Raw genomic sequence first — 15,035 nt, 5'->3', positions numbered from 1 at the left:
TGTGAGGTCTCGCAGCAAGCTATCAAATACGGCGCATTTCTCGGCTTTAAAAAAAACCGCTATGTCGCCAGGTGTTTCATCGGATTTGAGGTGTTACCTCCTTTGACAGTGTCACAGTATCAGCTTAAAGCACTTGTTGCAGGCTGCTGAGTTTGCATATTTTGCTGTGAAGTACAGCCAGACTTTTGACCGCTTCGTCTTGGGCATTTTAATCTGTAGCTCTGCTCTAAAAGAACGTACGCACCTGGCCCCGCCTACTATCCTCGGAAACGTAAAATGATTGGCTAGAATCTAAAGTGTATCACAGCTCAGGAAAAAAAAGCACCGAAATAAAGCACCGAAATGTGCGCTGCTTTTCGGTCTGGTTACTACCGTTTATGTCAGAACCGGTGCCATCATGGCACCGGACACCGGTACCCATCCCTACCTGTGAGACTTGGCGATGCATTCAAGTACACCCCTGAAAGGTCAGAGGTTTTGGAGTAACACGCTGGCGTACAGATGTGATGCACCTCAGTGGGAAACGTTCTCCCGTAACAACTTCACTCAAGCGTGTTAACAACTGAATTTGAGAAAGAGCTGATATTTTTAAAAAGACAATCAAATTTCAACACTTGACGAGTTGCTTTAGGATGAAACATCCACACTTTGGTTTTACTCTTTAAATTTTAAACAGCATCTAAACTTTTTTTAGATGCTGTAAACAGAGTCAACTGAAGTGAATAATGTGGAAAAACCTTTAAAAAAAAGCCACAGATGAAGGAGACTGCCCTCACATGACTGATTCAGACTCGTTAAAGGTGATGTCAACAGCCACATTCTCTTTAGAAATTAATCTTAAAAAGTAATTTTATCCTGTTGACTCAATCACATCCATTATACTTCTGATGATGGCCATGCTGGACAATCACCTGAAAGAAAAGTGGGATCTACAGCTGAAAGCAGCTCAGCAGCTCTGAATATCTGCCACAAAAACAAACAGAAAAGTTTCCACAGAGCAAATGATGAACTGTGTGCAGCGGAGCTGTCGTGTCACGTCAAGTCACATTAATTTGTACTGCACGTTTAGGACGCGGTGTTGACCCAAAGAGCCCACGCAGAGGGATTAACCATTATAAATTCGTCTCCATGAACATGTTCAAAGCTATGCTGGTGTGTAAAACTGGATATTAAAGGATCGAGCGGGCTCCAGCTCGTCTCTGATCCAGCGTGGCGAGTTTCAACACGTCCCTGCAGCTCACATGCTGCGTGAATCACTGCACAACTATTCTCATACAGCACGAGAAGTGAAAGTACTTCAAGTGCCCAGAGCTTCTGCTTTCACGGGGAAAGAGGAAGATGAGCAGCTTCCTGCTCCGTCTTCATCTCCTGATGTTGACGTTTGGCCCGAGTGAGGCAGAGAGGCGCTCCTCCTCTGAGATAATCAGTGAGGAATGAAAGCATTTCCTTTCCTGTCAGGCAGGTTTCATTCATCCAGTAAAAAAGTATAGCCTGAAGCTTCTGATTCTTCATTTTCAGCCGCTGACACTGGATTATGTCAAGATTCCCTCAGTCATTTTAAACTTTGGCATTTTACACCCTATTTGAGTCGGTTTATGCCGACATGTGTTACACTTTAAAAGTTTAACTGCGTCGTTTTAAGGAAGGGTTTCCTGAGCTTCAACAGAGCGAGATGAAAAGACGGCTGAAGAGTCAATTACAGCAAATTGCTGTTATTAACTGTGACAAATTCCCAGTAAAATCACAGATATTCCCGGTGCAGTGATGCCAGATTTAATAGTAAAAAGTTAACACTTAAAAGCATTTCTTGATCAGGACAAGTTGCTTGAATGCCTTTAGGGTAAAGATTTCACGGGGGTGGAATAACAATAGGTCTCTAAGGACAGCAGTGTGGAAAAACACTGATATATTTCCACTGATTCCACTAATTTCTCTTAAGCAATTTTAGGCTGTTCTTCCTTTGTTTTTCAACTGAACTGCTCAACAAATGAGAAAAATTACTTTTTTCCCCTTCAAAGTCTCGGCATGAAAACACACGACAGGAAGTCTTTTTATTTTTTTTCCCAGAACTGCTGTAAAACAGGTTTGGGGTTGGGGTCGTCCCAGATCGTGACTTTATATCTCACAGGGTTCATCCGGGTTAAAATATGACTGTTGGCTGCACAATATCGTCTGCAGCTGCGGGAGAGTTTACCGATCAGTTGATGGGAAGAACGTGAACTGATCAATCGTGAAGTCTGTGTTTTTGAGGTCTGGACTGTTGGTCGGGTGACGTCAGCTTTCGCTGAGCGGACGTGTCAGTCAATGCTCAAAGTAAATGAACAAACAGATGGGTGGAAACATAATTAAGTTGCTGACATGTGACTAATAAATGGAGTTACCAGCAGATGTTCAGTTTTTCTTCATTTTCACAGCGCTCGCCGGGCGAAAAGGCCTCACATCACACAACCATTCGCTATAGGTTTAAAGTGGACCTTCGCTACTGAGTCATCGCTTCACGTCTTCATATTTTGCTTTCAAGGAGCAAAATCCAGTTTTTCTCTGGACATTTGCTGCTTTTTCACTCATTTTCAGTCCAGTTCTTATACCTGACCATTTTTAACCACTTAGCGTTAACAAATGAATCCCTCAAACATAAAAATTCACCAAACTCAAGAGATGAACCAGTGTTGAATCTACACATAACAGAAAACTTAAAAAAGATCAATTTCCATCTGCAGTTCAGTCCAGATTCGAACACCTTTGATTCAAACTTGAGATCCTTTCCATGTGGAAGTAACCTGAAAAATGTTTTCCTGCTTTCTCTCTCTGTGAGATCACCATAACTTCCTGTCTGAGTCAGCATCTTCTCTCCAACTTCTCCACGTCCTTCGTCATATTTCCTTTCAGGCTTGGGAAGATGTTCAAAACATCTGGTTTCAAACAGCTGATTTATTTATGCAACATCGAGGTCTGCGCTGAGACGGAAAAAGAAGACGCTGAAGTGAGGTTTAACCCTTTCGTGCAGTTTAGCACTCCTATCAGAACTTTTAGATTGTTGATGGATCACTGTGACCTTCACGACGTCTGATAATGAGCGATAAAGAGCAATAAAAAACAAGCTCCTCGTGATAAACAACACGGGGAGATTCATTTAGCACATGGAGCTTTAATTTGAAATCCTGCAGCAGTAAGCAATACTGCACTTCCTCCTGCTTCCAGGACCACTGTCAATCAATAACCTCGGGTAATGAGAAATCAATCAGTGTGAAACTGGTATCAGATGTTCCTAAAGGTGCAAGGGTCTGAAGAGAGATGATAACCAGCATAAGATATTCCAGCACGCATCTGGCCGCCCCTGGACCCTCCAGGAACACCTGAAAACAGGACTCCAGCTGGACTAGGCTGATCAGGCCTACAGCCTGATCGCCCCCTGTGTGACCACCAATAACTGACACCCTCACTGCCACGCCGGGGGAGGAGACGGGGTCAGGGTGCACAAATTAAGGTAGCTCTATCCCCCCTCCATGATGATGCTGGGGTCAGAAACACACCTGCGACTTTGTTTTTAAAATATACATCATCTTTTTAAAAAGGATATAGATTTAGCTTTAATTCAGATAATAGTCAACAGCAGTCAGCTGAACATCAGCCTGGCTCTGGGTTTTTTCATCATTCATTTCAAAGAGGGCAGAGCTTTGGGCAAGAACACACAAGTCTGTGTGTGACTTATCTGCACATTAATGGGAAAACAGAAACGTGCATTCATTGATAAAATCAGCACAACCCAACCCCTGTTACACTTATATATTATATTGTGTTATTTATATAATGGTGGTGCACCTCACAGCAGGAACGTTCTAGATTTGAACCTTTGTGTTCATGTCTCTCACCTCCAGCGCGTATTGGCTCCACCTGACTGGTGCTGGTCCAGTTCTGTTTTGGTTTGGTAAATGGTAAATGGCCTGTATAGCGCTTTTACTAGTCCCCCCTAGGGACCCCAAAGCGCTTTACACACCCAGTCATCCACCCATTCACACACTGGTGGAAGCAAGCTACAGTTGTAGCCATAGCTACAACTGACAGACTGACAGAAGCGAGGCTGCCATATCGCGCCATCAGCCCTTCTGGCCGACGCCAGTAAGCAATAGGTGAATTGTCTTGCCCAAGGACACAACGACCGGTTCCATGCCGGGGCTCGAACCGGCAACCTTCCGATTACAAGGCGAACTCCCAACTCTTGAGCCACGATCGCCCCAGTTGGTTTGACAGTGTTTCTTGCAGAAGCTGTGCTCATTTTTTGTGCAAAGAAAATCACTTTCGTAGCTGAATAACGAAGTCAACGTAGATGACGTCCAACATACGGTGGTTGTGGTGACAACACCGCCTGATGTTGTCACCACCATGTTTATGACATCATCATTTTTAGCCCAAAGCTCCGTGTGCTGGGTCAACCATGACAAGCATAAACTTCGCGTCACACCAAGATTTGTCTCCCAGATCAAACAGACACGATGCTGCAGGCTGATTGGATGAGGATGCTCTCCGACATCACTCTTCATCACTTGAAACTTTGTGAAACTGGGGCAGCCATTGCCTCAACGGATCGGTCGGCTCAGGCTCTGAACCAGAGCGCCGTTTGATTAGCGTTTAAATAAAGGTTTTCAACTCACACTCATGCTGCTCGTAGGGAGGGTAGTTCAGCCGCACAGAGATGAGGATGAAGAAGATGAAGAGGGGCCAGACGATCTCTGCCAGGAGCTGGAGCTGAAACACACACAGACACACACTTTAACACGTAATCCAGCTAGAAACAGGAAACCATTAGAGAAACACAAAAAGAGTGCGGTCTAAAAGCCTCCTGAGTGGCTCCTTTTAAGCTTCATGTGTTTATTATCAGAAGTTATTCATAATTAATGAAAAGTCACTGATCGATCAGCAGCAGAGCACGGAGCCCAAACCAGGTTACTGATCAGGGTCGAGTGAAAATCCCCCCCCCCCCCCCCCCCCAAAAAAAACCCACATAACTCCAGAGAGGTGACCTTAAACCCCCATCACACTGACCGCTTTGTTTCTGTGGTCAAACGTAAAACAAGTCAAACAGGAGGATCTATCCAGGTAACACAAACTGAACCAGTTAAAGTCAGCTTCATCTCAGTTTGCAAACATAAAAATGTAGAAAATAAAAGTAATTATTTTTATTTCCAGCTCCTCACATGATGCTTTGCATAAGAGCATCATTAAAAAAATGTTTCTGTTATCAGATATGTTATCAAACAATCAAGCGATTGATTTATCCAGAATCTGATCAGCTAAATAACATTTAATCTAAATTGCTATACAAGTAGTTCTTTCTCCAAGGACAGGCACACACTGATAACATATTCAAACAACATAGCATTTATTCCACATTTTTAGACTTTTCTTCTGTAACCATCTGTAAAAATCCCACAAACACTTTTTCCTTCAGCTAAAGATATTGGCTGTTTCAGGAACCGCATGACTGATTAATAAATCCAACATGTCAGAGCAGAAGAAGGTGCAGTTTCTTTAAGGACAGGAAGGTAAAGGCTCATAAAAGCAGCCTAATCGACTGTTTTGTCCAGCAATATTTTTCGTTCAGTCCAACATTTAAGATTTTAAGGGTCTAAAGGTCCTCAAAGGTTATTTATGGACCAAGTGATTGACTGAATAATGCGGAAACTGAAAAAAAAACCTTTAAAAAGACTTTTTATGGACCAAATGACACCCTGATGAATGAAAAGTGATGTAAAAGTTGACAGGCTAAGCCCTGATATGTGTGTGTGTGTGTGTGCGTGTGACTGACCGTCTGTCGTCGTCTGTAGGTGAAGTTCTTCCACAGCAGCAGACGCAGCTGTGTAGTGACAGACATTCCTGCTGCCGCCGTCGCTGCTCCGCCTGAATGATCGTCAGCTGCTGCTCGCTCTGCATTAAAGCACACACAACACTGAGCTCAAAGGTGCAGGGGTCAAAGGTCACATCAGATACTGAAGCTGCTGATCTCAGTCCAAGTTATCAGCTGAAACACAGTCAGCAACTGTCCCAGTGTTTCCCATCAGAGTCATCCTCACAGGGTTCCCTCTTCATTCTTAGCGAGAGCATTTGGAAATAAAACAGGAAATATTTCACAAATAAAACACGAATTAAAATCTTATCAAACATTTTTAAATTATCTGAGGATTTTAATCAGAGACCTGACATGTGTATTTTTTTTAAGGTGATTTGAATCCTGACCCAGGAACCTTTGGAGCAAACTGCACATCTGCCGTCACATCTTTACAAACACATCGAACTGAAATCAGAACTGTGGGCGTCTCCTGGATGATCTCAGGAGAACATCGCAACCCGTTTCAGATCCAGGTATCCTTCTGGAGTCAGGATTTCATCTCCTCAGAATTATTTATAGCGTAGGTGAATCTAAGAAAATCTCCTTTTTTACCCTCTCAGCTCTCTTGTTTTCCTCCCGGGTTTACTCCACCCTCTCATCCAGATTTGGTCACTTCTGGCTATGAATCCAACGTTCAGGATTTAAAAATACACACCTGAGGGTCTCTCACACCACAAACTCCAAACTAAGGTTCACGTTTTGGTTTCATGCACTCAGGTTTGCTTTAGCTTGAGTTTGTAATCACGCAAAGGCACAAAAACAACTTCACCTTGCATACCTCCACCCTGGCATCATCATCTACATGGGCTGGGTCTCACTTTGAACCGTGATGACTACTGCCTTCTATTATGACTTTATTAAACAGAGAGCACATCCATCTTGTTGCCTGCCTGTAGGCGTTACTTTACTTTACTTTATCCCACTTTGTATAACATCAAACCATCATTCAGTAAAAACTTGATCCCTTCCTCGTATTTTGACTTTTTTTCAGGTCTGGATCTGCAAACAGCCTCCCACACACTAATTAGCAGAAAAGGTAGAGAACTTAAGGAAGGTCTAATACCGAGAAGCTGCAAATAAATACGTTTCTGCATCTTCAAACACATGCAAAGTGATTTTGTTCCTCTTTGTGGGTTTTTTGCCGTAACTGCAATTGGTCTGAAAGTCTGAACCAAACAAAACACTCCTGCACGCTAATAACAATCTGAGCACCTGTGATTTAAATCCAGCGTGTAAGCACTCAAACGCCTCAAAGTGCACGTAAAAATCTATACCATAAAGCTTGAAACAAAAGCTTTATCTCTTCCTTTACTGCGGCATGAATACGCACTTAGATATGATATGCGGTGTTTAAGGTCAGACATTTCAATAAATAAGAGATGTCAACTAAAGCTCCAGTCAGCAATATTCACCCATGTGACGTCAGCCCCTGTTTCTGAGAACTTCTCGTGGGCTACTGGTGGTTTTCTTTACAAAAAAGCAGAACACACACAATGTAAGGCAACACGCAGATGCAATGCTCTCTAGTTCTGTATTTTATTTTGTATTGATTTTAATCATTCACCTCCCATATACTGGTGTGGACACCGAGAGCTGCAGAGCCTATGGATGTCCACGCCGAGCCCCACCCTCACCGTCTGATAACAAACTTCACGTCACCCTGCAGACTCTCGGATGCAGAAACAGTAAAACTTGATAAGAAAATAAGAAAGCGAGCTGGTTTTACACGTGCGCTACAATAACCTGAGAGTGAGCCACAGGTGTCGCTCTTTAACCTGCAGATCTCAGGTTTAAAGTCTGGGTGGTGTGAGAGGTCGTCATGCGTCCTGTCGCCGGGTTTAGGCAGCTCAGGTGTTACTCGTGGTGTTAATGAGATTCAGGACATGGTAACAGAACAGGACCCTAAGAAGGGGACCAAGAATTAGGGTCTAGGTGACTCTCACAGTCTGTTTTAATGGGTAATAACCCTTACAGTCAAAAATGCCCAGAATCCATCCCTGTGTATAGCAGCAACCCCGACAAAGACTTTTCTTCATCTTTTAATTTTTTTATTTGAATTATATTTCGAGGAAGATCCTTTTGAAGGAATTTTAGTTATTATTCACCTCTGGCTCTAGTGTGTCTTTATCCTGTCTTCCTCCCCTCACCGCCAACCGGTCGCAGCAGATGGATGCCCCTACTCAAGCCTGAAAAGGGAGTTTTTCGTTGCGTCTTGTCTCATCACAAAGCAGGCACTAAAGATGGAGTCTAAAAGGAATCGATGTACGCTCTCTGGACATCTACCTGCTGCATCACCGCAGGGATCAGCTGGACGTCAACTGGGAGCTGCAGCTTTCAGGGATGATTAATCTGATCTGAGCAAACACATGTGGAGAGTTGCAGTGCATGCTTAAGAAGTGATGAGTGCTGAGTGTTTAAGCTGGAACTGATCTTCTCAGACTTCAGATAGATGACTAAATTCATTCATTTCATTAGACCGACCATCCACAGCAGGGCTGTCAGAGCCTGGTCTGCACCTGAAATGCACCGCTCCTATCACCGCTGGCATTTATATTCATGCCTATCACCTGTATGTTAGGATCACGTCTTTAATCTAAACTGCTGAGCTCGATTTCTTCTCTTTCTTTTGTGCCGTGCAAATTATCAGCGGTGTTGTTTAAGTTTCTTCCGTCCTTTGCCATCGGGGCAGCTCCTCAGGCACGTCTCTGAAATAAGACTTAGCGTTACCTAGGCGTAGTCTTTAGTTTTGAAAGTTACAACTAATCTGCCTTAATCTTTGAGCAAAGTCGAGAATAGTCTGAGCCACCCGTGGTTTTAAATAAAGTTTTCACTGATCTGAAAGTAGTTTAAACAGCAGTGGAGAGTTTAATCAGCACTGGCCTGACTGATCAGTGTGATTGGGCAAAAAGGAAGGAGACCACATGGAGACACAAACACCTTTACTCACAGTGATCAATGAGCTCCAGCTCCGCCTCTAACACACACAAACATACACACACACTTGTTTCTTGTGGTGTGCCCATGATTAAATCAGAAGGTCAGAAACGGCCTACGGCACAACAGCTGCTTCATCTATAGAAAACTTTATCGATAAAGCTCGATCAGGTAAATCTGCAACTCCACATTTCATCTCTAAAACGCCACACTGTCATCGTCAAAGTCTGAACGAATCAATGCAGTTAGTGATTAAGGTAAATGATTAGAATCCAATCATCAGTGATAACACTCCCAGACTGAGGATTTAATGTCTGTGGGTTCTAACAGACAGCGTGACACACACACACACACACACACACACACTGAGGAAATATGACAATAATGCAGCCTGACTTGGCATCATCTACAACACATAAAAACTGAGCTTGTCTTCAGAGACTTTCTAAAAGCAGATTCTGCTGCTGGTTTCAGCTCATCAGGTCTGGATTTTACTCCCCTGGGACTCTGAAGGAGGCTGTGTGGCTTAAAAAAAGGTGAGTAAATATGAAAATTTCACACACACTGACTTAAACATTTCCGGGCAGATAAAACATGTCAGAAGCTTTGATCTGCAGTTCGATGCCGCTTTAGGAGTTTGATTCATAAAACCTCAACTACGGGCTGCTGCAGCGTCCCCAGCGGTACGAACACAAACTGCACATTCTGCTTCTATACTCGCTTTAAAACTTTCTTAAAAATCCAAATAACCCCCGGATTTTCGAAAGCAAGAGGTTATTCTGTTTTTTAAAAGAGTTTAAAGGTTTGACGTAAACCGGGTTCACACCCCGATCTCCTCCTCCTCTTTACTGTCTCACTTTTTGTTCTTTTGAGTATTTTGGAGCCTCTTCTATGCTTTTTATTCAGTCCGAGAACCTAAAGCGAACTTTTCCGTTTCCCCCTGAGAAAAAAACAGGTGACGCGTTTAAACCGAGTCCTGTGTTCCCGCTGTACCGCAGTTAAACCGGATTAAAGAGCAGAAGCAGAGGGGAGAACATGAAAGAGGAGGAGAGAAGCGGAGTGATCTCACCTGTGTGGCTAGCAGTCAGTTGCTCGGTCCGGGACTCACTGTCTCCTCTGCCTTCACTCAGCAGCATCTGCCCCTCATAGAGCAGCAGCCGCCGGACAAAACTCACCGGAGTAAAGCCTCAATAGTCACAACACACTTCCGCCTAGCACCTTCAAAATAAAACCCGACCGCCATGGAGGAAATGAACTACAAGAATGTTCAAGGTTCAAGGTTCTTTATTCGTCACACAAGTATAACACACAGTGAAATGAAACCTGACACATTCCTCGACTTGTGCAAAAGGGGGGAGTAAGAACATTATATATAATATATTCATTAAGTGAATGTGCAGCAGCAGCATGTAGCAAGCAGGTGAATTCTGTACATTAAGTGAATTAAATAAGAATAGACAATCTGAACATTTTACAAAATAGACAACATTTAAAATGAAAGGAATTCGAAATGTACATTGTGCCGGTGGGTTTAGAGTGTCTAGAAGAGAGTCCTGTCTCAGTCAGGACTCTCTGGATGATGGATGGATGATGTTAGAGGGCGTGTGTGTGTGTGTGTGTGGGGGGGGGGGGGGGGGGGGGCTTGGGGATAGAAGCTCCTCTTGAGTCTCTCTGTTCTTGCCCGGATGATGCGGAACCTACTACCGGATTGCTGAAGTTGGAACAGTTTGTTGCCAGGATGGGACGGGTCCTTCAGTATCTGTGCTCCTCTAGTCCGGCATCTCCTGTTGTAGGTGTCCTGAAGCGAGGGGAGATCAATCCTGCAGCATCGCTCTGCTGTACGGATCACTCTCTGAAGAGCTGTTTGGTCCTTAACACAGCTGTTCTCAAACCAGAATGTGATGTTCTGTGTGAGGATGCTCTCCACAGCACGTGTATAGAAAATCCTGAGGATCTTTGGAGAGACCCTGAACTTCCTCAGTTGCCATAGGTGGTACGCTGCCTAGCCTTTTTGGTCTGGACCTGAATGTGGGCAGACCATGTCAGGTCTGAGGAGATGTGGACACCGAGATACTTGAAGGACTGCACCCTCTCCACTGGAGCTCCATTGATGATAATGGGCTTGTAGTCTCTGTGCTGACTCCTTCTGAAGTCCACCACCAGCTCCTTGGTCTTGCCAACGTTCAGCTGGAGATGGTTGTCCTGGCACCATGATGTCAGATTCTTCACTTCACCCATGTAGGCCGCCTCATCGTTGTTGGAGATGACACCCAACACCACTGAGTTCTGCCAGTGAGGAAGTCCAACACCCGTACTGGTAGAAGTTTTACAAACCGGTGTGTGATTTTGTACTTGTTTATGTTTTGGAAATAATTAATGAAAAATTTATTCAACCAGGATAACAACAAAAAAACACAAAACAAGCAAATGTCAAAGCTGAGCAACCCTAAAACAACAGAAAAGTCCATGAAAGCAGTCATTGATGTAATTGCCTCCAGATCTAATCAAAGCAAATCTACTTAAATTCATCTACATAGACAGGTTTATTGATTTTTGCTGCTGACTTCAGGTGGAGGGTAGTGAGCATGTCAGTGCAGGTCAGATGCGAATTTAAAAATTTAAAGTTAAACCTGTTAAAAAGCGTGAAAAGAAAATCGTTTTTTATATCGCTTTTATATTTTATATTGCTTTTATATGCCAGTGATTCCTGAGGGACAAAACAGGTTTAAATTTTCTAAAATATATATTTTTTGATTTTTCAAAAACATATTTACATATAATTGTTACACAAAGTTTTGGCTGTCTCACCATGTTTTGGTACAATCTCCCAGGTGTAACATTTTTTAATAATTTATGTTTTTGCTGGAGAAGTGCAAGGTTTTTGTCAACACTGTCAGACACAAAGAAATGCAAAAATATATATTTTAAATTAAGTTGTTTCAGCTATTTTGACTATTAGCAGCTTCTCTATTCTATTGTTTATGCACATATGTTTTCAAAGTAATTATACCACATTTAAAAGTAAGATTGTTTTGGCTTTTTATTATTAGAGTTACAATCATACATATTTTCAGAAGCTTGTATTTAATCTGTATAAGAAACAGTCATATTAAGCAGCATGCAAATTATACATTTTTTTGAGAAAATTACGTATTTTTATTGGAAGATTATGAGGGAGGAAACTATATGGTTCTCCAAAAGAGAAAAATAAACAAACACTCCATATTATGGAGTTGACAAGGTGCTGACGGTGGTAACACAAATCTGACAGTGGTGACGCACTAGTAGAAAACAAGATATTATTTCTTTCAAAATGACAATTAAGCCTTAACAACCTTTGTAATATCACAAGACACATAACAATTCTGTTTTTGCACATGTCAAGTTCTACATCTGTATGTGACTACATTTTCCTACAGAATTAATAATGTATACATAAACAATGAGATTCAAGATAAGGCAAATTTGATAATATTTGACACATCTGTGAAGCAGAAATATCAGTAAAATACACAAGAAGTAATATGACTGAAATATTAGTAAAAAAATAACTTAATATAAATGGTGAATAGCACGCTTTTGTGACATTTGTCAACACCATTAGGAAAAGGGTCAACACCGTCAGACAAAAATCCTGATGGTGTTGACATCTGATGGTGTTGACAAAATACCCTACTTTCTCTCATAACACATGTTTTTCTGACAGAAGCCATCTTGTTTTTCATCATTTGCTTATGGCATCTACAATTTGTACTTTTAAAAAAATCTGACGGTGTTGACAAAAACTCTGGACACGATTTTAATCACTTAAAAAATATTTAAAAATAAATTTTCAATTGCATATTTTGATATTATATAAAGGTATTGACTTAAATACTTAGTGACGAGAGCCATGATGTTTAATTTTACATTACTTTTAATTTTTTTTCTGTATTTTAATATTATCACACCTGCTTCTGGACAATGGATTTTTAAGGTACTGGTAATGTATTGTACCATTTAAAATAAATATATATTTATAAAAAAATGCAAAATCATAGTTTTGTTGTATAAACATTGCCTTGGTTTGTCTTTTAGGCAGTTGGGTTAACACTTGTATGCATATTTTTAACCACAAAATTGGGTTTTATCTGCCGGACATGTATTGTCCCTCATCTCAAGAATCACTGATGCTTTTATTGTGGTAGCAACGCTTCCGGTCATTCTGAGCGTCCATTGATGGAGCGCTCACTTTGCGGGGTTTCTATCGGTCACCAGCAGCTGATATTTCACAATAAGAGAGTTTCCGCTGTGATTCATGTGAAATGAGAACACTGAAGACGCAAAGTACTAGATCTTTATTTATTTAGTGATCTTTAACCTGGCATACACATTGCTTACTCCATTTTGTAGTTTCTTTATTTTGTTATCTTGTTTGTTTGTTTTTTAAGTTTGGAACTGTGTAAATGTATTCACTGATTAGAGCTCATTGATTGCTGAAAAAATATATTGTTACTAAGTTGATGTTAGTTTTACTGATCCAGCCTGCACTGAAGTACCTAAGGGGTATTTAGAATTTTAATTCATTACACGTTATTGTGGTTTGCCCTTTTAATGTATTTTAAGTTGCTTGCCCATTTTACTTGGAATTTATTTTGTTTTACTACATTTTACACTAACTAGTGATAAGGTGGTGATCCATGGATGGTGTCTGGCCTCTCTGGGAGAGATGAGGAGGAAGGTAGGGGGTTGGTCATATTGGAGAAACTCAGAGCAGAACTGCTAGTCCTCGACAACAAAGGGAGCCAGCTGAGGTGTTTCAAGGACCTGAATAGACACATTAAATTGATGGATGACTCACTGGTAGGGCATACTCAGAAAATAAAATGAATCTCAGACAATAAAAGAAATCCTGATATTATCAAACAGGAGTCTAGATTTCTTTAGATAATTCAGGAAGATGTTTATTTTTAACTTTATGGTTTCTATTAATCAAAAATGAAACTCAACTTATCAAGATTCTGCTGATGCACTGTTGGCAAAAACTGACAACTTTCACAATGCAATCACAGCATTGTAGGATGGTGAAAGATATACTCTTCCTCAATTCCTGTGAGTACATCTTTGACTATCTTATAATGCTGTGATTCCCCAACTCTCTGTGAATGGTACTTAAATGTTTGCAAATGTATTGTTTATAAGTTTGGGCAAGCCTGCTGAGACTGAAGAAGTGACCTGGATGACACATTTCTCCCACAGAATCAACTTTTTGTGATTTGATTGTCTTACATGGATGATTAACAATGAATCAGAATGTTCCAAATACTAAACCACAAACTAGTAAAACGCTCACACAAACTACCGGTATATGATTTTTGTATAAGTAGGTGAGAGTGGAGCCATTTCATTGGTGTTTGTACAGTGACATCACAGCTTGATTGCTGACCCAGAGGCCCGGCTCCAGATGATCACACAGCTGGATACGTGCGATATAATCATGGGAATGCATCTGAGCTGTTGTGACACAGAAACACAATCCCTTCAACTGTCACCCTAAAAATCTTCTGCCGTATACACTCAGTGTTCACACAGACCTGTCACAGAGAAAGAGCTGCTCCTCAGAGTTATTATTTTTGAAAAATCTCTTTAATGTACAGAGAATTTAAAAAACTTTAGCATCTATTAGGTATTTGGCACTAATATTCACTGATATGATGATGTACAGACTTTACTGACTTTAATAAAAAGCGGACATTGTTCCATTATGAAGCAGAATCCCAAAAAATAAAACAGCACATCATCAGCATATAGTGATATTCTCTATTTGGTTAATAAAGTTGACAGTGTCAAAGTCAAATATCAAGCGCCTGCACTGGGGATCCCTATCCACTACTCATACATCATATCATTCTAATACAGTTTGTTTTTTCATCTTTTTTTAAGTAATATGACCAAAATTGATCAAAATCTCATCACGTTGTGTTGAGTAAGGCTTGAAACTACAGACTACTACTAAAGGCCATGAACCCATCAAGAAAGTGTTCAGTGGGGTCACAGATCAAGTGAGTGAGAGAGTCATTTTCTCATGTATTTCTCTGCTTAGCACTTTTTATTTTTATTTAAGTGTTTGTCTTATCGTATATCTCGCACAAAGTACCGCAGCAATTTTCTAATGTTGTAAATCTGCTCAAAATTTGGCAATTAAACTCTTTCTGATTCTGATGTGCTTCTGTAC

At 41.2% G+C, this 15,035-nt stretch overlaps 1 protein-coding gene across 2 annotated transcripts in view; it reads right to left on the bottom strand.

The window, feature by feature from the left end:
- abca1b (ATP-binding cassette, sub-family A (ABC1), member 1B) overlaps window positions 1-10,017 on the bottom strand; it is a 44,269-nt gene extending 34,252 nt beyond the window's left edge. For both annotated transcript variants that reach the window (XM_085173194.1, XM_085173203.1), the window contains exons 1-3: window positions 9,891-10,017; window positions 5,807-5,925; window positions 4,653-4,746 (exon numbers count right to left, since the gene is read on the bottom strand). In XM_085173194.1, the coding sequence (XP_085029320.1) occupies window positions 4,653-4,746; window positions 5,807-5,925; window positions 9,891-9,957 (280 nt within the window). In that variant the 5' untranslated portion in view covers window positions 9,958-10,017. The remainder of the gene's footprint in view (window positions 1-4,652; window positions 4,747-5,806; window positions 5,926-9,890) is intronic.
- Window positions 10,018-15,035: the final 5,018 nt, after the last annotated feature.

Source organism: Neolamprologus multifasciatus, chromosome 2 (assembly GCF_963576455.1).
Source record: "Neolamprologus multifasciatus chromosome 2, fNeoMul1.2, whole genome shotgun sequence".
Lineage (NCBI taxonomy): Eukaryota > Metazoa > Chordata > Actinopteri > Cichliformes > Cichlidae > Neolamprologus > Neolamprologus multifasciatus.
The sequence above is the reverse complement of the archived record's forward strand: the minus strand, read 5'-3'. Positions and strand labels throughout refer to the sequence as shown.